General features: G+C 38.9%; 1 protein-coding gene across 1 annotated transcript; it reads right to left on the bottom strand.

The window, feature by feature from the left end:
• Positions 1–1520: 1520 nt before the first annotated feature.
• TMBIM4 (transmembrane BAX inhibitor motif containing 4) lies at positions 1521–20982 on the bottom strand. Its single transcript, XM_040491494.1, has 7 exons — positions 20807–20982; positions 17270–17378; positions 15777–15882; positions 11626–11659; positions 8815–8932; positions 2348–2393; positions 1521–1788 (listed from the first exon to the last, which is right to left on the bottom strand). The coding sequence occupies exons 1-7, from the start codon at positions 20901–20903 to the stop codon at positions 1582–1584; spliced, it is 717 nt and encodes a 238-aa protein (XP_040347428.1). The 5' UTR covers positions 20904–20982; the 3' UTR covers positions 1521–1581.
• Positions 20983–21950: the final 968 nt, after the last annotated feature.

Below are 21950 nucleotides of genomic sequence, written 5' to 3'. Positions count from 1 at the left end.
CTATATTACTAATTTATTTCAACTTAATAGCTGGGAAATGATGCTTCATGGAGGTTATGGGCCAAGTTGTGTCCCCCAAAATTCGTATCTCCCTTAGTCTACCTGAGCTGCCATAACAAAATACTAGAGACTGGGTAGTTATAAACAACAGAAATTTATTTTTCACAGTCTGGAGGCTGGGAAGTCCCAGATCAAGGTGCTGGCAGATTCAGTATCTAGTTAAAGGCCCTCTCCCTGGTTCATTGATTGTGTCTTTTCACTGCTACCTCATGTGACAGAAAGGGTGAGGAATCTCTGTGGGATCACTTTTGTAAGGGTACTAATCCCCTTCATGAAAGCACCATTCTCATGACCTAAGCATGTCCCAGAAGCCCTTCCTCCTCATATCATCACACTGGGCATTAAGTTTCAAACTGTGAATGGAGGGTGGGGAGGGCACAAACATTCTAAATTACTACAAGGTACTCACCCCTAGTACCTCAGAATGGGACCACATTTGGAGACAGGGTCTTTAAAGAGGTATTAAGGTAAAATGAGGTCAGTAGGGTGGGCCCTAATCCAATATTAACTGTGTCCTTGTAAGAAGAAGAAATTTGGACACAGACAAGTACAGAGAGAGAAAACCATGTAAAAACACAAGGAGACGATGACCATCTACCAGCCAAGAGAGAGACCCCAGAAGAAACCAATCCATGATCTCAGACTTCTAGCTTCCAGAACTGGGAGAAAATTATTTTCTTTTTAAGCCACCCAGTCTGCGGTACTTTGTTACGGCACCCTAGCAAACTAGTACAGTGAAGGAATCTGCCAGAGTTTGCTTGGCCACTGGTACACTGCTGTAATTTTTAAATGAAACCTGTACTTAATGTCAAATTTTATGTCAAAAATCTGACTTTCAAGAAGACATCTAACTTTTAGTATACTTTATAAATGAAATGTCATTAACACTTTAATTTTAATATAATGTGGAATAATTCTGCAGAATTTATCTTTTTTGCTTTTTCCTTTCTAAGTAAGATTAAAATTTCCTAGTAAAAGGAAACTTATACTTTATAATGGTGAGGACACAAGTACTTTAAAATCAAAATCAATTCTAATGTTAATTAAGGAAAAATTTACATAAAGTCACTAGAAGATCAATTGATAGTCTTATCTACTCAAGAAATTATTTTTGAATTGCAGATAAACAATCTCTATATGGCAAATTTAGGATTGAAAAAACTGAAAAAGAGAATTTTGGTATCTCTTTCCTGAGATTCTAAATCAAGAATTTAGAAATGAGATATCATAAAGAATAGTTAAGATTTATATTACTAGAATATAATCTAGTAATTATATATTTATCATATATATGCATATAATTATAATTACTATTATAATTACTACTATATAACAGTAATACAGAGATTGCTATTATACTATAGTATAATACTGTACTATAATATTCTATATATATTATACTATATTATAGCAATGTCTCAGAAGTACATAGCATATACATAAAGTCACAAAAGTATTTACTAGTTAATTATATCCCAAACTTTATTACTTAATGAAACAGTTTCCAAACATTGCTCTCAATCACTTTTTATTAACTGCTTCCAAAAACCGCAACAGATGCAGGAATAGATTGATGACATCCAAGTAGAGGCTGATGGCAGCTAATACATACTCTTCAGGTGACAGCCTATGCATCAGGGAGTGTGTGTCATAGATGATGAATCCGCAGAAAAGAAGGGCTCCCACAGCAGCCAAGACCAACTCCACTGTTTCATTATAGAAAAATAACTACAGGCAAGATATTAATAAGTTTGTATTTAAGAACGAGATTAAGAATACTTGAGTTACTTGCTCTGAAGTTACACATGGTATGTACATATTTAATAATGCTTTACAACTTTAAATACAAATGTTAAACATAGAAAAAGGCCAGGCAAGTCCATCATCATCTCTGTTGGATGAAAGGATGAATGGATGAATCGATGGATATCCTCCCTTCTATTAAATTACCCACCTGACTTTGAACAGTAGCATTCCAAATATAAATCATTTAAAAGTAGATTTCTCTTTCAGAATTATCCGTGTCACTTGGAGGTGAGCAATTACAAGTGAGGGCCTCTTTCTATGTAATTTAACTGATATGTTCATCTTTCTTTCAATCCATAATACTGATTAACATAAGACCCTAGGTTTTTAAAAGGTAATTTTTAAGTCATTTTACATACAAGTGTTCCAAAAAATTATAACCAAGTATCCTATCACAAGAGTACCTCTTATAGCTTTTCAAGATTATTTATATTGACATGGCCAGAAGTAAATTTCAAGTTAGCATTTGAAAACAACTTACCTTCAAGATTCCAGACAAGCACAAAATCCACAAAACAGCAAACAGTCTATAAAAACAAAATATCAGTGATTTAGAATATTGTTCCCTACCAAAAAACTATGTAAATTGATGCAACATTTTCTGAAAAAAAAAATACATCCATCCTGACAGTTGCCAAAGAATAAGTGAACTATAAGAGTTCATAAACAGGGGCACCTGAGTGGCTCAGTTGGTTAAGCATCCAACTCTTGATTTCAGCTCAGATCACGATCTCACAGTTTGTGCAATCGAGCCCCTCGTCGGGTTCTGCACTAACAGCACAGATTCTGCTTGGGATTCTGTCTCTCTCTCCCCCCTAACTTGTGCCCTCGTGCACTCTCTCTCTCTCTCAAAATAAATAAACTTAAAAAAGAGTTCATAAACATACAATAAATACTGTAGAATACTCAGAAATTGAAAAACCAGCTATCGATTCAACATTTGTTTTTATGGTGAACAAAACTAGATTAAAGTACCATTTTTAAGGTTTTCAATTGGAACACCAAAAAAAACACTGATATAAGCAGAAATATCATTAGAAGCATTTTAAGCCAGAAATCAATAAAACTTTTAGAACAATGAACAAATAAAACATAACTTTTTAAACCAAATAACAGTGTCAAATTAGTCTGTGAATATGCATATCTATCAAAGTTCCCAATGTACTATTTTATTCTAATGTATTATAGAACTTACTTTATGCACATAAATTTACCACTGCTATAATTTCATGAGTTACCACTCATACATATTATATATGATGTATAATGAGGTATTATAAAGTATAAACATACGACCCAGGACATCTAAGCAGTCAGTCCTTTGTCATCAGATATGCGATGTGAATACACATCTGCTGCTTTAGGTCACGAGGAAGTACTGGGGTCAAATGTACCCTTCTTCCTTAAGTAAAAACACACACAAAACATGAAATAACCGTTTTCAGTCCCTGAACAGCAAACAGCATGGCACAGTAGTTCCTGAGATAAGGGAAACAGAAGAGGTAAGCTCTATAAGTGACCCAGCTGGAAAAGAGTTTCCGAACCACAGTGTAGGGACAAGAACCCATATGAAGCCCTCTGGTCTCCCTGAATTGAGGAGGTGAGAATTCAGAAGTCAGAGAGGCCCACATGGCTAGAATTCGCAGAGCGAAGTTCCAGAAAGGAGAAAGCTGTACAGAGAGCTAGTTGGCTCTGGTGATATGCAGAGAGTCCCCTTTAAGTCTTTAGCTGAGCACAGATCAATGCATACTCGTGAGGAAGTGACAAAGGCTGGGGAAAGAGAAGCAGGCAGAACAATCCTCAGAGCCCAAACGGGAACAGGAATAAGTTCGCCCTAACCAAAGTGGAAAGACCTCCTAAGACGTGGGGTTTGAATAATTCTTAGAAAGATACTGTCTCAACAGTGGGACCAAATTAGCCCTAACCTAAACACTGTTCTGGACCCACCTAACAGTGCTTAAAAACAAGCATCAAAAGGTTCAGGCAGTTTCCAAGGAACTTAACAGCTTAAGAGAAGAATAAAACCAAAGATATTTAAAGGAAAGAAAAAATCAACACCCAACAATATAAAATTTACAATGACAAGCATCTAATAAAAAATTAAAAGGCATGCAAAAGAACCAGGAAATATGACCTATAACAATGAGAAAAATCAATCCATATAAATAAATTCAGAAATGACACAATGATAGAATTAGTAAATGACATTAAAAAATATATTCCATATGTTCAAGGAGTTAGAGGAAAGCATCACCATGAGAAGACAAGGGGAAGATATATATTTTTAAGACGCAAACTCAACTGAATTTCCATAAATGAAAAATATGTCAAAAGAAAAATATTCTGGTTGGAATTAACAGCAGATTAGACACTAAAGAAGAACACATTACCAAATTAAAAGTAGCAACAGAAATGAACCAAAATGAATCACAGAGAGAAAACCGAGGAGAAAAAATAAATAAATAAACCGAGTATCCATGAACTGTGGGACAACATCAAGAAGCCTAACGTATATGCTGATCTCAACAGAGAAGGCAAAACCTAAAAATGTTTCAAGTAACAGTTCCTGAAAATGTTCCAAACATGATGGAAATTTTAAACTGACAATCCAAGCAGAAGAAACATGAGAAAACTACACCAAGGAGTATCATAATCAAATTACTAAAAATGTTAATCAAATTACTGAAAATTACTGAGAAAATATTAAAGGTAGATGGAGGATAAAAGACATTATGTACAGAGGAACAAAGATAAGAAAGACAGAAGACTTCTTGTCAGAACTACCTGAACCAGAATACTATGGAATGATATCTTATAAAATATGGAAAACAGGAAAAAAAAAAAATCACCCAAACCTAGAATCCTACACTCCATAAAAATAACATTTAAAAACAAAGGCGAGGGGCGCCTGGGTGGCGCAGTCGGTTAAGTGTCCGACTTCAGCCAGGTCACGATCTCGCGATCCGTGAGTTCGAGCCCCGCGTCGGGCTCTGGGCTGATGGCTCAGAGCCTGGAGCCTGTTTCCGATTCTGTGTCTCCCTCTCTCTCTGCCCCTCCCCCGTTCATGCTCTGTCTCTCTCTGTCCCAAAAAGAAATAAACGTTGAAAAAAAAGAAAATTTTAAAAAATAAAAACAAAGGCGAAAAAATATTTTTTCAGACATGCAAAAGTTGAGATCAAGAGACCAGCACTGTAAGAAATATTAAAAAGAAAGCCCGCAGGCAGAAGGAAAATATAAGATGGAAATTTGAATCCACACAAAGAAATGAAGAACAGAAATGACAAATATGTGGGTGAACATAAAAGATTTCATGTATTTTTAAGTCTCCTTAAAGGATAATGTTTTGAACAAAGATAATATTTTACGAGGTGTGTAACATATGTGGAATTAAAAGTTACAGTAACAATAGCACGAAGGCAGGGGAGAGGACATGTAAGTTTGCTATACAGGAAATGGTATATGACTTAGAGGTAGATGAGGATGATTTAAAGATGTGTACTGTAGGGGGCTCTGACTGGCTCAGGGGGTAAAGCATGAGACTCTTGATCTTGGGGTTGTGAGTTCAAATCCCACGCTGGGTGTAGAGATTACTTAAATAAATTTTAAAAATGTGGAGTAAGAAGAAAACAAATAAATAAACAGTAAAACCTAGAGCAACCCCTACTTAAAAGAGCTATAGCTAATAACTAATAAAGGAGATAAACAATCCGAAGGAAGGAAAAGAGGGAAAAAGGTACAAAGAACAGACAGGACAAACAGCAAGAAAACAAATGCTGAGATAGTGGGCTTAAATTCAATCAGATCAATAATCACATTAAATGTTAGTAGTCTACTCCAATTAATAGCAGAGATGGTCATATTGGATTTAGAAAAAAAAAAAGCAAGAGCCAACCATATGCTGCCTGTAAGAAAACTATTTTAACTATAAAGCCACAAATCAGCTAACAATTAAATGATGGAAAATGGTTTACCATGCTAACATAATTAAAAGAAAGCTGAGGAAGGGGCGCCTGGGTGGCGCAGTCGGTTAAGCGTCCGACTTCAGCCAGGTCACGATCTCGCGGTTCGTGAGTTCGAGCCCCGCGTCGGGCTCTGGGCTGATGGCTCAGAGCCTGGAGCCTGTTTCCGATTTGTGTCTCCCTCTCTCTCTGCGCCTCCCCCGTTCATGCCCTGTCTCTCTCTGTCCCAAAAATAAATAAACGTTGAAAAAAAAAATTAAAAAAAAAAAAAAAAAAAGAAAGCTGAGGTATGGGGCGCCTGGGTGGTTCAGTCGGTTAAGCATCCAATTGGCTCAGGTCATGATCTTATTTCATGAGTTCAAGCCCCGCATCAGGCTCTGTGCTGACAGCTCAGAGCCTGGAGCCTGTTTCAGATTTTGTGTCTCCCCCTCTCTCTGCCCCTCCCCTGCTTGTGCTCTCTCTCTGTCTCTCAAAAAATGAATAAATGTTAAAAAAAAGCAAGCAAGCAAGCAAGCAAGCAAGCTGAGGTAAGTGTATTGATAAAGTACTTTAGGGCACAAATATTACCAGAGATAACTACTACAGAGTAATAAAAGGATCATCAAGAGGACATAACAATCCTAAACGTTTATGCAACTAAAAACAGAACTTCAAAGTAACACGCAGCAAAACTTACAGATATGATGAGAGAATCATACACTAATCCGTACTTGTAGTTGGAGATTTCACTACTACTTTGACATTAATTGATAGAATGAGCACACAGAAAAGATTGGTTAAGCACACAGAACACTTAAACAACACTATATCAATGAACCTGACTTAACTGACATTCATCAAACACTGATCCAACTGCAACAAAACATACATTCTCTTTTAGTGCACAAAGAACATTTACTAAGTATTGTAAGATGACTCTCAATAAATACCTAAGGACTGAAATCATGCAGAATATGTTATTTAACAACAAAATAAAATCAGAAATTAAGTATATAATAGTATCATAACCCAGTGTGGTGAATTGAGGGCATGGTGAGATTCCAGCTCTCAATTCCCTTGCTGGAATAGCCACAAAATTTCTACGGAGACATCTGGAAGACCGAAGTTAGAATGACGTATCATGACAACACATAGTATAGATCCTTCAGGACTGAAATGGACTCAGAACTTGCTTTTCCACACTTAAACCTTAGGAAAACTCCAAAGCTTCTGCACCAAGGAGTATGGGGAAGGTGGCATTAAGAAAGCATCTGAGGTTTTACTCTACTCACAAGCTAATAATGAGGTAGTCTGGCACAGTTTCATGGATGCCCGTAGAAAACATGAGACCCCTAGGTCCGATACAAAGGAGTTTATTACAGCAATAGCAGTTGTTAAAGAACAAGCACAGTAGATTGGTGTTGTCAGAGCAGAGAAATAAGAGAGCTAGTAGAAGGCTGAAGAAAGAAAGTGCGACACTGGCATTTAAGATTTCTTCAGTGGAACAATCCCTAGTGACCACAAAGTCCGCAGTGTAGCCATGGCAGGGAGATGAAAAGTTGCTGAAGAAGAGGGCCAGACACACTGAGAAGCTAAGGTGATAGATGGGCCTAACATGTGGTGCGATGCTAGAGTCTTTAAACAATGAGGAAAGCTTGGGGTGCCTGGCTGGCTCACGGTACAGCATGCGACTCTTGATCTCGGGGTTGTGAGTCCGAGCCCAACGCTGGGTGTGGCGATAACTTAAAATAACAAAAAATAAAAAGAACGAGGAAGGCCTGAACAAAGGGAATCAGTGGCAATAATGAGGATGATTAGGAAGTATAGAGCCGGACAACATACACCTTAGAGCAATGGATTTCTAGCACACTAAAGAAATCACGAAAGTAGCACTAGGGGACTGAAGCAGTTGGCAATACTAACCCCCTACCCAAACTACACAGGGTGTGTGCGAATGAGCAGCTAGAGAACAATGTTCTCAAGGAGGAATCAAGTTTCAGCTGAAATAAGAATAATATATTATGAAGAGGCTGAAACATAAAGTAAGATTATTTACCAGAACTGGATTTCTAGAGACTATACTAGAACGGATGGGAGACAGGGAGCACATGGAGACTGGCATGAGAAGAAGCAGAGAGCAAATCTTTCACCGTATGTACCACATGAGTATGTATCCACACCACAGCACTAAAAGCAGGAAATGGAAAAAATATTGCCTGTAAATCAAACTCCATTCTAATACAATGATTTAAGCATCTTGCATAATTGTCAGTGTTGGATGACTAGTTGTATCTTATCCCAACAGAGATTTCTGGTAACCTGGATTTCCAGCGGGAAAGAAGGGGATGAAAGAATGTTTTGCCACAGTAGACTTTTGTAAATTTTTAATGTTGTAACAGGAAAAAGGACAGACGATGCTCGGGTGATGATATGCCAACAGGAAGCCATTATGAGCTTAGAAAAGAATATATGCATTCTTACCAGGTGAGGGCAACACTGTACCATTATCCTATATAAAAAGTATCATTCCATATATTTATTAGTTTGAAGAAAGATACAGGTTAATCTAGATAGGTCAAAAAGGCTTTAAAGTTCATGCAGGTATCACCAACACCTGGGTTTCTCCCACAAAGAAGAGAGTGGATGGTCTTGGTAACAATGATGTTAAGACAAAGGCCTGAATAATTTAGTAAGTTCCATAGCATTCATAGAGCATACAAGCCTAGCCTCTCTAGAAAACTGGGTTTGTTTTTTGTTTTTGTTTTTTGTTTGTTTGTTTTTTGACATTCCCGTTCCTTTCAATATAGAGAGGAAGCAAGTGACTCAAAGCTACTTTCCGTCTCCCTGTATGTTCTGGGAGTAGAGCCCGGCCTTAACACTCAGAGAGATGGCCTCTCATCACCCTCCATTTTAGAAGGCAGTATCCAAAGCTAACAATATAGCACTTATCTTAGGACAACCTATAATGTTAAGGATATTTATCTATCATAGTCATGAATATATAACTTACCCTGCTCCAAATTTGCTGAAATCTCTCTTAGATTGCAGAGTATATGCAGTCAAACCAAGAAATACAGCAGTAGTCAGTATAAATGCTTGCAGAATAATATATATATCATAGAAAGAAACTGTAAAATTAAAAAACACTGATTAAAAATGCACTTAAACATACTCAATTTTAAACAGCGTTTTCCCCTGGCATTTAGCAGAAATGCTGTATTTTCTTCGGTACTACTTGCCAATAAAAATAGAAGACTCTTTATCCAGCCTTGGAAGGTAAAACCACACCCACACTGCAATAAACAGGCTCCAAAATATTCATTCACACAAAATAAAGGGGTCACATCATTATGAAGTTAAAGAGACAACTGGAGAGATATGACACAGCCAGGTGGTTCAGGATTTGGGGGATATGGTGGGATGACTCCCACCATCTCTGTCCCAGCTGAGTTTTATGACGATCTGTGGTGACTGTCCTTTATTGACTTAAGTATCAGTAGGGATGAATGGGGTCCTGTGGCTGACGGGGAATCACCGGGCAGTAGCAGCAATTCTAGCAATCACCTGCTTCATTGCATAACCCAGTCCATCAGCCCAAATCAAAGAAACTAGGCAAGAAAAAATACTGGCACTGTCTGGGATTGTCTGCCATTCATCAACCCTGTAGACAATAGGAACCAGCCACTAACTGTGTTATATCCATACCTGCATCATCTTGGAATACAGAAATGGGGGTTTCCTGAATATATACCAAATTCCCTTCTGAAATTTTAGAATGAACATCTGAATTGACCATGGCTATTGTAATTATAACACAACTGCTTAACATTTTAACAAAATGCTAAATTGTAACCTCTTTAAAGAAGGTTAAGTACTTTCAACCAAAACCATTTAAGTAATTTTTAATTTTTCAGGGATTAATTTCTATTCTTAAATACTACATATAGAATTTCTCTATTTCTGGGGTGCCTGGGTGGCTCAGTTGGTTAAGCGTCCAACTTTGGCTCAGGTCATGATCTCACGGTCTGTGAGTTCGAGCCCCGCGTCGGGCTCTGTGCTGACAGCTCAGGGCCTGGAGCCTGCTTCAGATTCTGTGTCTCCCTCTCTCTCTGCCCCTCCCCTGCTCATGCTCTGTCTCTCTCTGTCTCAAAAATAAATAAAAACATTTTAAAAAATTAAAAAAAAAGAATTTCTCTATTTCTATCATTATAAGATCAGGAAGGTGAATGCAGAGAAGGAAAAACATGAAGTTATCTTGTCAACAATTTTAGAATGAGATTAGGTGGAAAGGATATTATAATTAATGAGGAAAATAAAGTTCTCAGATTATCCCATCTGTGTATGTCCACCCCTATTCCAATAACCCTGAACTAGGAAATCTTTCTCCTATATCCATTACACATGGTGGGAGCCAGGGAAGACAGAGATGGACTTGACAATAACATGAATACATAGTAACATTAATAATAATGTTAATAATAATAAATAATTGGGGCACCTAGGTGGCTCAGTTAACTGTCCAAGTCTTCATTTCGGCTCAGGTCATACCTCACAGTCAGGAGACTCAGCCCCGCCTCGGGCTCTGTGCTAAACAGGGAGCCTGCGTAAGGTCCTGTCTTCTCTCCCTCCGCCCCACCCCTGCTCACTCATGTGTGTGTGTATGCACGCTCTCTCTCTCTCAAAATATAAAAAATTGAAAAATAATTTAAAAAAGGAAAGGTTCTACCAAAAATAAATATTAAGTAAATGTTAATAATACTTCCCCTCTGTGTTGAGAAATTTCAATCCTATTTATTTTAGTAGTTATTATTATTGACTTATATTGATTCCTTTATAAAAGAAAGAAGTGGTTACCAAACAATATGTAGATTCAATAAAACTGGCTTAGGTTAAAAGCAACAATGACAAAATAGGAAAAGACAAATATGTTAAACATAATGATTAACAATTAACTATTATTGTAATAGTTAATTCTAACTTTTTTGGTACCCTAGGTTAATCATTTTGAGACTATCTGAATTTTTATTAATATTAAGTCATGGGGACGCCTGGGTGGCTCAGTCGTTTGGACGCCCGACTTCGGCTCGGGTCATGATCTCACAGTTCATGGGTTCAAGCCCCACACTGGGCTCTGTGCTGACAGCTCAGAGCCTAGAGCCTGCTTCGGATTCTGTCTCCCTCTCTCTCTGCCCCTCCCCTGCTTGTGCTCTCTCTCAAAAATAAATAAACATTAAAAAAATTTTTTTAAAAGAACAGTGAGTCATGAAAATTTTTACTTGAGGCATTACATATGATACATCAAATAATTATGACAATTCATTTCTTTTCTTTTTTAAACAGACACTTCTTTCAAATACATATTTAACACCAAATATGAAACAGAATTACCAAGTTTCTTATAGTGCCATTCAATAAAATATGATGTAATAGTGAAGCACAGTTCAGTGTAGCAATTTGAGAGGCTCAGCTCACGTGATGAAAATGTATGGCTCAAAATATATTTTATCAGTTCCTCCAAGGCCCCTTTAAATCGGGAAAACATTAGCTGTCTTGTTTTTTATAAATGGATAAACACACATGAATACTGTTCTCCATTCTGCTGTTTTCTTAACTCTTTTCCACTTCCTCTAAGCTTAGTTGAACTACATAAAGTATAAACATTTAATTTTGCTTATATTTTAGGAATTCTTCATCCTATGCTATATATTTGAAATATGACATTTCATGAAGTTAAGCTTTAGTCCCAAACACCTTTTTACACAAAAGATTTATCCACATTAAAAAGTTAATGTAACGTAAGAGAAGCAGAATTACGGCTTACCAACAAAGGCCACAGTCAGAGCTTCGAATAGTGTCTAAAAAAGGAAACTAAAATTACACAGATGCACATAAAATTTACACTAAATCATGTACATATTCTAATTACTAAGAGTTCAATGTGATTCCATGTTTATGATCTCATTTTAGCTTCAGAGCAGCCGTTGAATTACACAGGACATTTGGTAAGCCCACCATAATGAAAATGAGACCTCAAGGGCACCTGGCTGGCTCAGCTGGAAGAACACATGACTCATGATGTTGGGGTCGTGAATTCGAGCCCCACATTGGGGAGATTACTTAAATAAATAAAGCTTTACAAAAAAGTAAAAAGAAAATGAGACCTCAAAGTATTGAGTAGGAGTATTTAGATTCTAATAGTGATCCTTAAACCCTAACTAGAGTTTTCGTATCTGTAACAGGAACAGAATAGTATGGGAAATTCCATTTTTCATACTCTCTGTAAGTAAAAAGAAATTACAAATGATATGCCCATCCGTAAAAACTTCTAGTGGCACACACACCTAGGAAGAATAAAATATTTAGGTAGCACTTTGGTGTGGCAGTCCTGAAACCGTCTCCCAGTATTCTCTCCTTCTTCGCTAGTAACAGAATTTTTACCTGGACGCATAGCTGTTCAGGTTAAACATTACATTTCTCAGCTTCCCCTGCAGCTAGATCTGGTCATAGGACTTTATTGTAGCTAACAGAATGTGGGTGGAGAGGTCTACAACTACTAAAAACAAAGGGGCTTGCTCTTCCCTTTATCTTCTCATTTAAAGAAAAAACTTTTTTAACGTTTATTCACTTTTGAGGCAGACAGAGCATGAGCGGGGAAGGGGCAGAGAGAGAAGGAGACACAGAATCTGAAGCGGGCTCCAGGCTCGGAGCTGTCAGCACAGAGCCTTGACGCGGGGCTCGAACTCTACGAACTGTGAGAACTGAGCCACCCAAGCGCCTCTCTCATTTTTTTTTTTTTTAAATAACTGGATGGAATGTGGATATTGGCAGTGAGCTAACTTATGCCACACAATGCTTAAGGAGTACTTGAACTTCAGCAAGTGTCTGTGCCCCTGACAACTTAACTAAACAGTCATGCAGATTTTTACATGAACGAGAAGTAAGCCATCTTGCTTCCCCCATGTCACATGCAGCTGAACTCATATCCTAATACAAGATTTAGGGACATTGAGTCTTAATCCTCCAGCTTCTCTTTCTCCTTAACTACAGGCCTTTGTTTCATCTGCCATGCTTACTCTAGTTAGATTTTACCAACTATCTGATTAGACCGTATCACAAAGCCAAGCCAGAAGTAACAAGCAGTGGCTGTATACTCATAGTCCTGGGAGAAGCCCTCCCTGTAACTCTCCCCACCTGAAATCAAGAAATCTAACAGAACTAGAGCAAAAATGGCATTAGAAATGGGCACACACGTGGAGGCAATGAAGCCACCGCCCCATTTTGTCATAATGCTGTTGGCAGCGTCAGGGAAGTGGTAGCAAAAGATGATAGAAAGATTTTTTTTTTTTCTGGGCAAATATGACTGTACCACTTTCCTGATACTTGTGACATGACTTGAGGTAAGAAATCCTACCCCCTACTCAAGTATCCAAAGGAAACGGGACATGATGAACAGGAGAAAAGATAAGACTAGGAAAACATACCACCACCCCAAATAATGCCCTCTTTTAAGTATGTGAACACACACACACACACACACACACACACACCCTTCTAAAACAAGATAAGATCCACCTCCTTGCTTACTTTGGTAGAGCAGGACAAAGTAACCTCGTATCAGAGGTCTCTGAATAATCTGAAATGTATTTTACATGCTTCCTTAGTTGCTCACCCATTTTTAGCTATGGGTATAGGAATAAGTGATCACCTTGCCCACAAGCATTTGGCTAATGCTTTTCTAGTAGGTTCTCTCTCTGCTGGACAAAAGTCAGTCCATACCAGAGAGAAATCAACCACAGTCTTTTTGAAAGGAGGCTGGCTTTATATAGAGTTGAAGAGGAACTCCATATGACAGGTTCTTTTTATGACCCTCTCTCTCTCCTAGGACAAAGATGACTGGGGCAGGAGTTGGTATCTAACCCTAGGACTACCAACCCGTGTATTGGTTAACAACCTACAATGTGACCTGTGCCAATAATAAGCAGTGCCAATCAGATTCTTTCTCACTTGGGAATCTAAACTTGGAGAAAGAAGTTATGGCAGCAGGAGCTAAAGCTAAAGGTTAACGAACCATATGAGGGCCCACAATGCACCATAAAAAACTAAAGATAGCAGGGGCGCCTGGGTGGCTCAGTTGGTTAAGCGTCTGACTCTTGATCTCAGCTCAGGGCATGATCTCAGTGTGTGAGTTAGAGCCCCTCATCAGGCTCCGTGCTTACGGTGCAGCTGACAGTGCAGAGCCTGCTTGAGATGCTCTCTTTCTTCTCTCTCTCTCTGCCCTTACCCCACTTGCTCTCTCTCTTAAAAATAAATAAACTTAAAAAAAAAATAACTAAAGACAGCAAAGAGGAAAACTATGTGTAAGGACAACTGTAAGGTAGAAAAGAGATGTTACAGAAAGGGGAAGAGACTCCCAATTCTTGCTTCGAATTCCCTACAATAGCATCATTCCTGGAAGCTTCCTCTAGTGTTCCTTGTCTAATTCTTAAGGCCACTCCTTGAGGGGTTCCCAAGCTCTTATAAACTTCACATTACTTGAGATAACTTGGGTTAGGGTTCTGATACCTGGCAAACAAAAGAACCTAAGATTTAAATGAATAACCTGTCCTATAATTGAAATTTCTAAAGTCATGAGCTTTTGTTTCATCATATTAACATAAACTTGTTACCAGAATTCACAAACTTTCTTTAGTTTAAAGCATTTTAATCTGGTAAATAGCATTTTCACTCTTATTTGACGATAAAATTAGCATTAGTTTGAAATGTTTTGAAGTAAATTTTTAGGTTAGAACCCAAAGTCATATTGGATATGAGAACAAGAAAAATAATTTAAAAGATATATAACTTGAGCCTTACAACTCATTCTGGTCATATTATAGAATTGGGTTTTAATAGGTAGTAGTTTGGGTTTTAATTTTCACAAACATCTAAACAAACATGACCTAAAGTTAAGTCCCCAATTATGATTGTATTTATTTATTTATTTATTTATTTATTTATTTATTTAGCAAGAGAGAGCACAAGCAGGGGAGGGGCAAAGAGAATGTGAGAGAAAGAGAATCCCAAGCGAGCTCCATGAGCCCAATGCTGGGCTTGAACTCATGAATCTATGAGATCATGACCTGAGCTGAAATGCAGTCAGACACTTAACTGACGAAGCCACGCAGGCTCCCCTCCCCAATGATGATTTTAAAACAAATTAGTAGAGCACATCAACTGAGCAAAATGGTCCTTTAAAAGAACAGAGTAGTAAGATAAAAATAACACTGAGGGGGTGTCTGAGTGGCTCAGTCGGTTGAGTGTCTGATTTTGGCTCAGGTCATGATCTCACAATTCATGCATTTGAGCCCCATGCGTGGGGCTCTGTGCTGACAGCTTGGAGCCTGGAGTCTGCTTTGGATTCTGTGTCTCCTCCTCTGCCCTTCCCCAACTCATGCTTGCTCTTTTTCCTTCTCTCTCTCTCAAAAATAAACATTGGAAAGAAATTAAAAAATAAGTAACACTGAGGAGTTAATCATAAAGATTTGAATTTAAGGTCTATGAAATTAAGGCTATAATTTTTTTCTCAAGGAAATCACAGAATATTAGGGATACAAAGTATCACAGGGATAATCTACTCTAACATTTTCATTTTACATATGAGCTAACTAGGTACAGAAAGGCTAAACACCCTGCCAAATGTCACATAACCAGATGGTGGCAAAGCCAAGTCATGAGAGTCCAATTCATTATTCTTTTCCATTATGTCATAATATCGATAGGAAAAAAAAAAAAAAAAACCTTTGAAACTGACAAAGGTTAATTTTAAAAGACTAGAAAGTTACAAGTAATATCCTAAGATATTTGAATTTATTAAAAACTCATTACTTTTGTTTTGATACTATTCATTACATATGTACTTGCACTCAATAAAACAAAGAAAGTTAAAACACAAAAATAAAACGTTAAAGTAACAGATACTGCCAAAATACTCACAAATCCAAAAAGCAGGTACAGGTTAAGGGGATGCTTATGTCTGTTTACAGTCAATGCTAAAATCAAACCCAAAGATCCAAGGGCAAACACCAAAATTAAGGCAGGACTAAAAGACATAAAATTAAAAGCATTTTTAAGCTTAAGAACAGTATAAATAGCATTAACCAAGAGAATAAAATCTGTCTGTTGTATTTGTGTGTATTTGTGGTGTGGAAGGAACCACACCAAACTGTCAAAAGAAACTATTTTTCCATTCAGGGAATTTGAGGAGTGTGAGCTGGGAAAGAGCAGCAGGACAAAGAAAAGAGCCCATAATAAATGGGGAGTATTTTTCCTTTTTACTTCAGGAACTTTTAGCATATTTGAATATTTTTGCAATTAGCATACTGCTTTTTAAAACTGACATAAAGAATAGCTATTAAATAATAAACAAATTTTATATACATCTACTATGTAGCTATCATTTAAATTAAAGGACTTTACCTCAAATAGCAACTAATTTTTTTGTAGGGGAAGTGATGATAGAAATTGTCTACTTCCAAGAAAATATTCATTCTTTCTTTTTCCTTTCTTAACGTTTGATTTATTTTAGAGAGAGACACAGTGTATGAGTAGGGGAGGGGCAAAGAGAGAGAGACAGAATCCGAAGCAGGATGCGAGCTGTCAGCGCAGTTTGGTGCGGGGCTCGAACTCATGAACGCTGAGATCGTGACCTGAGCTGAAGTTGGATGCTTAACCAACTGAGCCACCCAGGTGCCCATATTTTTCCTTTAATACAAAAAAATCTACATAACTTTTAGCTATGGAAATAATTATTTTGGAGGTCAAATCTTAAATTAGGGATGAACCACATGAAGCTCCTTTGGAAATTTCTCAGTGAAATTATCCTAGTCATGAGCCAACACCAAGATAAGTTAAACACACGGTTATTAGTGCTTATTCAAGGACTGTCTTAGGCTTTGAGGACTGGGCATAAGTATAATAAAAGCAAAAAAATTAAAATTCAAAACTGCATACAGTTGGGATGCCTGGGTAGCTGGGTCGGTTAAGCGACCAACTCTTGATTTTGGTTTAGGTCAAGATCTCATGGTTCATTGGTTCGAGCCCTGCATCAGGCTGTGCTGATGATAGTGTGGAGCCTACTTGGGATTCTCTCTCCCTCTCTCTTGCTGACCCTCCCCTGCTCATGCTCTCTCTCTTTCTCTCAAAATAAATAAACTTAAAAAAACCTGCATATAGTAAAAATTATTAATTTCATCAGAAGATGAAAATTTAACACTACAAAACTGTCAGCTAAAAAGTTCAGAGGTAAGTACCATGTTGCAGAACCTTTTCTTTATCAGAACTCGTCTTACTCATAAGAGTTAATAATGAACCTTTTTTACATTCTAACCTCAGAAGTTAATAGAGGAAAAAGCGAACTTTGCTTATAATGTGCCCTTTTGATCATAAGCAGCAGCAGCAAATGACTCAAAATCATCTTATCACCTTACCTCTCATGTACAAATGTCCGTATAGACTCAAAGTATAAAAAAAAAGAAGATGTCACTGTAGTTAAGAGAACTTGCAGAGAAAGGATGCTGTAGACTTTTCTTAGAAAGCCTGAAAAAGAAAATAATTATACATGACAGTATTCTTAAGCATTTATCACAGAACAGCAGGAACAAATATGTTCTTAGAAACATTAAATTTTTATATATAATCTGTAAATCTTAATGCAAATAATGTAGTGTGTAATTTAAACTAAAAACAAAAACACTTCCAAAGAAATCACAAACTGTAAATGATAACTATCCTTCAAGAAGCATGAGTCTAAAAAAAATTGATAGGCCAGAATAAAAATGTTTTCAACCATGGGTGGTCTGGCTGGTTCAGTAGGTAGAGTATGTGACTCTTGATCTCAGAGTTTTTTTTTTAAGTTCGATCCCCATGTTGGGCAGAGCGAAAGAAAGAAAGAAAGAAAGAAAGAAAGAAAGAAAGAAAAAAAAAAAAAGAAAAGAAAAGAAGAAAGAAAGAAAGAAAGAAAGAAAGAAAGAAAGAAAGAAAGAAGAAAAGAAAAGAAAATGTTTTCATCCAAAGGAAAAGAAAGTATAAAACACTGTTTGTACACAGCAGCATAAACAAAGCAAAAGATTACAAACAGAACATTTCCAAACAACAAATCTATCTTGAAACTGAAAAGCTACAATAGAAAGCATATGGTTAGATACAAATTTTAAAAAGAAATCTTAATTTCCAAGCCATGCACCACTCTTCCCTTCCTCACTATGCTTTACCCACGCTAGCCACCTTTCTGTTCCCCAAGCATGCCAACTCCTTCCTATGTCTGGGCCTTTGCTATTTCCCCTGCCTGGAATGCCTTTATCCTTCTTTAGATGGAATGGTGGTTTAAAACAGCCACAATTTTTTTTTTAATTTTTTTTTCAACATTTATTTATTTTTGGGACAGAGAGAGACACAGCATGAACGGGGGAGGGGCAGAGAGAGAGGGAGACACAGAATCGGAAACAGGCTCCAGGCTCTGAGCCATCAGCCCAGAGCCCGACGCGGGGCTCGAACTCACGGACCGCGAGATCGTGACCTGGCTGAAGTCGGACGTTCAACCAACTGCGCCACCCAGGCGCCCTCAGCCACAATTTTTTGACACTCCGTTCAAGAGATTCACTTCTAACAATAAAAATAAGGCAGAAGTGACAACGTATGGTATGCCTAATGCTAAGTCATAAAAGGTAATTTTTTATACCTTAGTTAAAAAAAAAAAGTAATACAGCCACCCACTTGCTCTTTCTTAGAGGACTCACTCTAGGGCACTGTTGCTCATCCTTCCTTTTTTCATTATTGTGAACCTAAGGAGCCTTCTGGACATTACTTTCCTAATAGTCTGCAGATAAAATTTTAATGCCGCATACATCTGTTTATGTACCACGGGTCTTTGGAAGGCTAAAAGTATCGTAAAATTTGAGATTTTTTTGCCCTCCACCTCAAGAACAAATTTCCGCCCCCTTGGAGGCAATATTGTCCCACTGAGAGTGAATGCTACAGGAGCCAGACCTTCCAATATATCTCTTCATCTGGCTGTTTACCTACATCTTTTGGTAAACTGGTAAAAGTGTCTCCTTGAGTTCTGTGAGCTGCTCTGGCAAATTAATCAAACCCAAGGAGGGAGTCTTGGGAACCTTCAACTTACAGCCAAGTCTAACAAGTTAAGGGTAACCTGGGGACCTATTACTTACAATTGCCATCTGAAGTGGGGTGGGAGTATTCTTATGGGACTGAGCCCTTAACCTGAGGGATCTGTTACTATCTACTAGGAGACGGTGTCAGAATTGAATTCAATTGTAGGACCCACAGCTGGCGTCATGGAGAATTGCTTGGTGTAGAAAAAAAAAATTTTTAAACCACACTTTGGTGACCAGAAGTGTCAGAACTGAAGTGTTCTGTGTGAGCAGTAAAGAGAAACACAGGAGGACGAACTGGGTTTTTTCCCTACTCAAGGGGGAAAAGCAAGTTTGTCACTAAAACACGTATGATCCAGCGATTCCACTTTGGGGTATGTACATAAAAGAACTCAAAGCAGGATCTCAAGGGAGTACTGTGCCACATGTTTATAACAGCATCATTCATAGCAGGTGGAAGCTACCCAAGCGTCTACCAACAGATAAAGGAATTAACAAAATGTAGTTTATTTGCACAATGGAAAATTATTCATCCTAAAAAAGTGACGTCTGACACACGCTACAAAATGGATACACCGTGAACACCTGCTAACTGAAATAAGCCAGTCACAAAAAGACACATACTTCATGATTCACTTATATGAGGTATCTAGAGTAGCCAAATTCATAAAACAGAAAGTAGAATGGTAGCTGCCAGGCTCTGGGGGAGGGGAAGATAGGGAGTTGCTTGATGGTATAGTTTCGGTGTTGCAAGATTAAAAGGTCATGGAGATTGGTTGCACAACAAAGTGAATATACTTCACACTACTGAACTGAAAAATGGTGGAGATGGTACATTTTTAATGGGGTGTGTTTCACCATTAAAATCTTAATTTAAAAAAACTACGCTCATTGGCCAAAACCATTCCAAAATTCCATTCCAAGAATAAAGATGTTAGGGATCGAGATTCTTAATGCATCAGATCTTCATAATTCCTTTTGCGGAACAAATTCCAGCCACAGGGATAGCCTGAAAATCTGGGGCAACTTCTGTAATCAATTGGCTGAACTAGAGCGAGCAATGAATTCCACTTACATGAAGGTAAGCATTTTATTTTTTTTTAAGCATTTTAAATCCAACATAATTTCTGCCCATTAAATACTGTATAATTCCTTAAAACGAAGATTGCATTTTGATTGACCTCTAAAGCTTCCATTTCCAGCAACTGCGTCAGCGAATCCTCAAACTTAGGTTGCGTTCCAGGTGTTGCAGAGACTAGTGAACAAGAGATATGGTCCCAGCCCTCACAGATCCTACAATCCAGTAAAGGAGGCAGACAAGTAAATAGAAACCTGAAACGCGATCACATCCCCTACACCAAAGACGTGCCGGCAAGTAACTGCATTCAGGAGGACGTCACCATGATCGCATAATAAACTTATTTTCACCTTAAAAAGTAACCTTTAGTTTCTTTTAATATAAAGACGCCAAATTAAGGCTGCTGAGGTTTTCATCTACCCTTTCTACGCGGAGGAGGGAAAGCATTAAAGTGGACGGGCTGCTGTTCCGGTTCTCGGTCGCACAGCTAGAGGACCACCACACCTCCCTAGAGCCGTGCTCTCCCTGGGCGCCCTGGCGGAGCGGAAGCGACACTTCCTCCCAACTCCCGGGGGAGGGCGCTCTTCCTAGGAGCCCGGGGCCTGGGGGAGGCGAGCTAGAAGCAGGGCTTCCGCTCTGAACTCCTGGAGACCCGCGCTGGCCTGCCAGCCCTGCCCGGGAGGCGTTGTCCCCGGAGGCCGAAAGCCGCCCCCAGAGGCCGACGACAGCGCAGCAGCCCCACGCAGGGCGGCCCGAAGGGGCGGGGGGAGACGTACCCATTCGGATGTGCACACTGGCAGAGGCCACGCAGCTGCCATAGTTGAAGTCATCCTCGATCGAGGAGCAGGGGTACCGGGGGTCGGGGTCGGCCATGTCGGTAGCAGAACCCCAGCCACCCCTCCCAGCGAGGCCCAGTACTCGGGCTCAACGGCCTTCGACCCACTTCCGGGATGAAGCAATCCAGCCCCAACTAGCCGAGTCGCCGCGCCCATCGATGCGCAGCACACGCTCATCGATGCGCTCACCTCAGCGCTTCAGTTCGGCTGGGGGAAAAGGAGATTGCTTCAAGTTGGGGAGGGAGAGAAAACGAATGACGTTGTTCGCATCATCCGAAGTGAAACTTTTCTCAGAGTTTTCTCAACAAGGTGTTTTAGATCCTTTCGCCAGGAGAGTTGCTGAAAGCTATAGAACCGAGGCCCCATCCATCCATCCTTTCAACAAATCTCTCATTCACATATTCCGTCCATAGTCCACACGGGAGACACACTTTTAATTATATATTTTTTAATGTTAATAATAATCCCTAAGTTTCTTGAGCACTTTCTCTAAAGGCTTTCTGAATGAGATGATGCTTAATCCTGGAAGACAAGAGCCAACCAGAGAAGAGTGGGCTGATGCAGGTAGGTAGGTTCTCAAGAGACCAGCATCTGCAAGGGGTGGGGAGATGGGGAACAAAGCTCAGTTAAGGTTAGATACAAATGACAAAGAATGAGACTAGATAGGGGCACCTGGGTGGCTCAGTTGGTTAAGCGTCCTACTTCGGTTCAGGTCATGATCCCAGGGTTCACCAACTTCAGCTCAGGTCATGATCTCAGGGTTCATGAGTTCAAGCCCCGTGTCCATTCAGTGCTGACAGCTCAGAGCCTGGAGCCTCCTTGGGATTCTGTGTCTCCTTCTCTCTGCCCCTCCTCCTCCTCCTCCTCCTCCTTCTTCTTCTTCTTCTTCTTCTTCTTCTTCTTCTTCTTCTTCTTCTTCTCCTTCTTCTCCTCCTTCTCCTTCTCCTTCTCCTTCTTCTTCTCTCTCCCCCCTCTCAAAAATAAGCATTTAAAATTTAAAAAAAAAATGAGACTAGATAGATAAATAAAGGCCAGATCACTGTGTGCCAGATGCAGAATACATTGGAGAAAGCCATGACCAAAG

This window comes from Herpailurus yagouaroundi, unplaced genomic scaffold (assembly GCF_014898765.1).
Source record: "Herpailurus yagouaroundi ecotype Mexico unplaced genomic scaffold, PumYag 182, whole genome shotgun sequence".
Classification (NCBI taxonomy): Eukaryota; Metazoa; Chordata; class Mammalia; order Carnivora; family Felidae; genus Herpailurus; species Herpailurus yagouaroundi.
This window is presented reverse-complemented; position numbering and strand designations above follow the sequence as displayed.